Here is a 2,295-nt window from a genome sequence, read left to right as displayed (position 1 = left end):
GTTCCAGCAAGGGAAACAAGCGCAAACTCATGTCGCAAAGCTTTTTTAAAATATTTATCACTACAAGAGGCTGGCGCCTTCTAACAAGTGTTTACATACAACAGTCCCCAGTACTGTGCAAGCAAGCATGATTACAATGTGACTGATTCTCAAACCAACGCAGGGTAACACTTATTGCTGTCATCAGATGCCACGTTAGAGTGGTTTTCAATTGAGTGTTGTACAACTAAATCCAAAGTAGTCATTCTAGCCAATCACGAAGAACACAGACAATCCAACAAACCAATCAAAACTCATAGTAAAGACATGAAGCTGATGCCAAGCGCGGGAAAACGTGTGCGAGCGATTTGCGATTGGTTTTGGTTTTGCTTCTGATTGGATGAAGAAGTGGCGTGAGGTTTTTAAGCCAGTCATGTAGCGTTGTAATACAAAACCAATTACTTTTCGACACTCGCGTGAAAACCGCTCTATACAAAACAAACAACTTCTAGCTGAACATGAAGTTGCAACACATGCCGCTAATGGTAGAAACTATCATATAATATTTCACAATACTTCACTAAGAAACGAGAACTGTAAAACGTCAAAAATATGACAGTAACGAATCATTCAGTAATAAAGCTTGAAAGAGAACGATGGTTCAATGGCTACTTTTTCTCTGGTTTAGTCGCAGCACAAAAGAACATCTGTGACCCAGTAACAGCTTTACAATTTAGTGTGAGGTAATTTAGCAGCTCGTGTTGGTCGTCCCGGACACTTCCTGGCTCGTAGAGTCATGGAATGCATGGGTAAACGTACAACTTTCTTTCGAGAACTGCGCGGCGAAGAGCCCGGCTGAGGTACTGGAGAGACAAACGATATCGGACTGTTGGAGGGAGACTGGTGCGGAGTAGGTTTCCTGAACCCTTCTCTGCTACGAAATAAAAGAAAAGATTGAACAATAACTATCCACCTGAGGCCAAATGCTCGGAAACACAACTCAAACCACATCATATCCGTTTCATTGTTAAACAAGCTCGTTACTTTTCCAATCGCTACTTTTGGGAAAGTCTCTACTATCAGGCAGTTGAAACGTTTATCATATGTGGGGCCGTCTATCATGTTGAAAATTTTTTCGAACAAAACTTTGTGACAGGAATCAGTCTGTTCTAGAGAGAAATTTTACAACTCCTGTACAAATGACGGGTACAAATGTACAGTAATGCATCACACTAAAATTGCCTTATATGAAATTTATTATCCAACGTTTTTCGTTCACGAAAACCCAGATATTAACAGGGACTTCCGTTGCGTGCGCTCAGGAGAACTAAGAGGACTACAGTAAACCTGTTGAACCGGTTTCCTAAAGTAAAAATATACTTGTGACATACTTGTACTCGTTCGACGTGCTCTTTGGGATGTATTACGTTGATAGGTTAATTTACGTGACAGTAAAACCTTCGGATGAATTTTGTTTTAACCTTTGTACAAAGATGTACCTGATATTTAATCAGAATACATATTGGGTCATCTGGGTAGTTTTTGAGTTAAAAGCACATAGCTGAAAATAAGGGTGTTTTTAACAAGTTATACTGTTCTTATGGTAATCTGTTATGTCAAGAAAATGACCACAACTGGTTCACTAAAGATGGAAGTTTGTTTGGTTTCATTTTATAGCATCAAGTGGTAAACTATAGATAGGTAGAAAGTATATATATTGGATGTCATTGAACAATTCATATCAGTAAAATTAATATTACAGTATTATGTTCTTGCACGATACAAGTGTGCTTTTACGCGGAATTGAATGAAGAAGAAATTTAACTTACCTTCCGTAAGTATCTGTCGGGGTCATTCCAGAAGACCTTCGTCTCGCCATGGAGCGCGTCAAGGGTGGCGAGAAGAAGTACTCCAATGAGGGTGTGGTCGGCACTTGTGATGTCGTCGTGTTAGATTCCCCATGTGTCCCCGGTGGTTGAAGGACCGCTGGTGGGGAAAACGTGTATAACTGGTTTGCTTCCAGTGGTGTGTGATGCGACACCTCAGAAATTCTTTCCTGTTCAACACTTAGGGATTGTTTTTGAGAGAATACTAGTGAAGGTGCATCTGGTGGCGAAGGCTGTTTCTCGGGACTTCTAATAGGACTCCTGGCAGGTAAGGTTGCACTGTTATCAGGGACTGGTTCCAGGGTAGTGTACGGTGACTCTTTCGTATCAACAAGACTACTGATCGTCTGCCAAAAAATGAAATAGAGAAATTACAGAATAAATGACATACACAACATTTTTGTATCTCTTCCTATATCTACAAGTTTCA

The 2,295-nt window shown here is 40.3% G+C and overlaps 1 protein-coding gene across 6 annotated transcripts in view; it reads right to left on the bottom strand.

Moving 5' to 3' along the window:
- Window positions 1–51: 51 nt before the first annotated feature.
- LOC145482567 (protein ELYS-like) overlaps window positions 52–2,295 on the bottom strand; it is a 67,939-nt gene continuing 65,695 nt past the window's right edge. For 5 of the 6 annotated variants that reach the window (XM_081461156.1, XM_081461161.1, XM_081461158.1 and 2 more), the window contains 2 exons: window positions 1,809–2,212; window positions 52–913 (listed from right to left, as the gene is read on the bottom strand). In XM_081461156.1, the coding sequence (XP_081317282.1) occupies window positions 706–913; window positions 1,809–2,212 (612 nt within the window). In that variant the 3' untranslated portion in view covers window positions 52–705. The remainder of the gene's footprint in view (window positions 914–1,808; window positions 2,213–2,295) is intronic. The other variant, XM_081461159.1, reaches the window with a different exon arrangement.

This window comes from Orbicella franksi, chromosome 3, assembly GCF_964199315.1.
Source record: "Orbicella franksi chromosome 3, jaOrbFran1.1, whole genome shotgun sequence".
Taxonomy (NCBI): Eukaryota; Metazoa; Cnidaria; class Anthozoa; order Scleractinia; family Merulinidae; genus Orbicella; species Orbicella franksi.
Note: the sequence above shows the minus strand (reverse complement) of the source record. Positions and strands in the feature narration are given on the sequence as shown.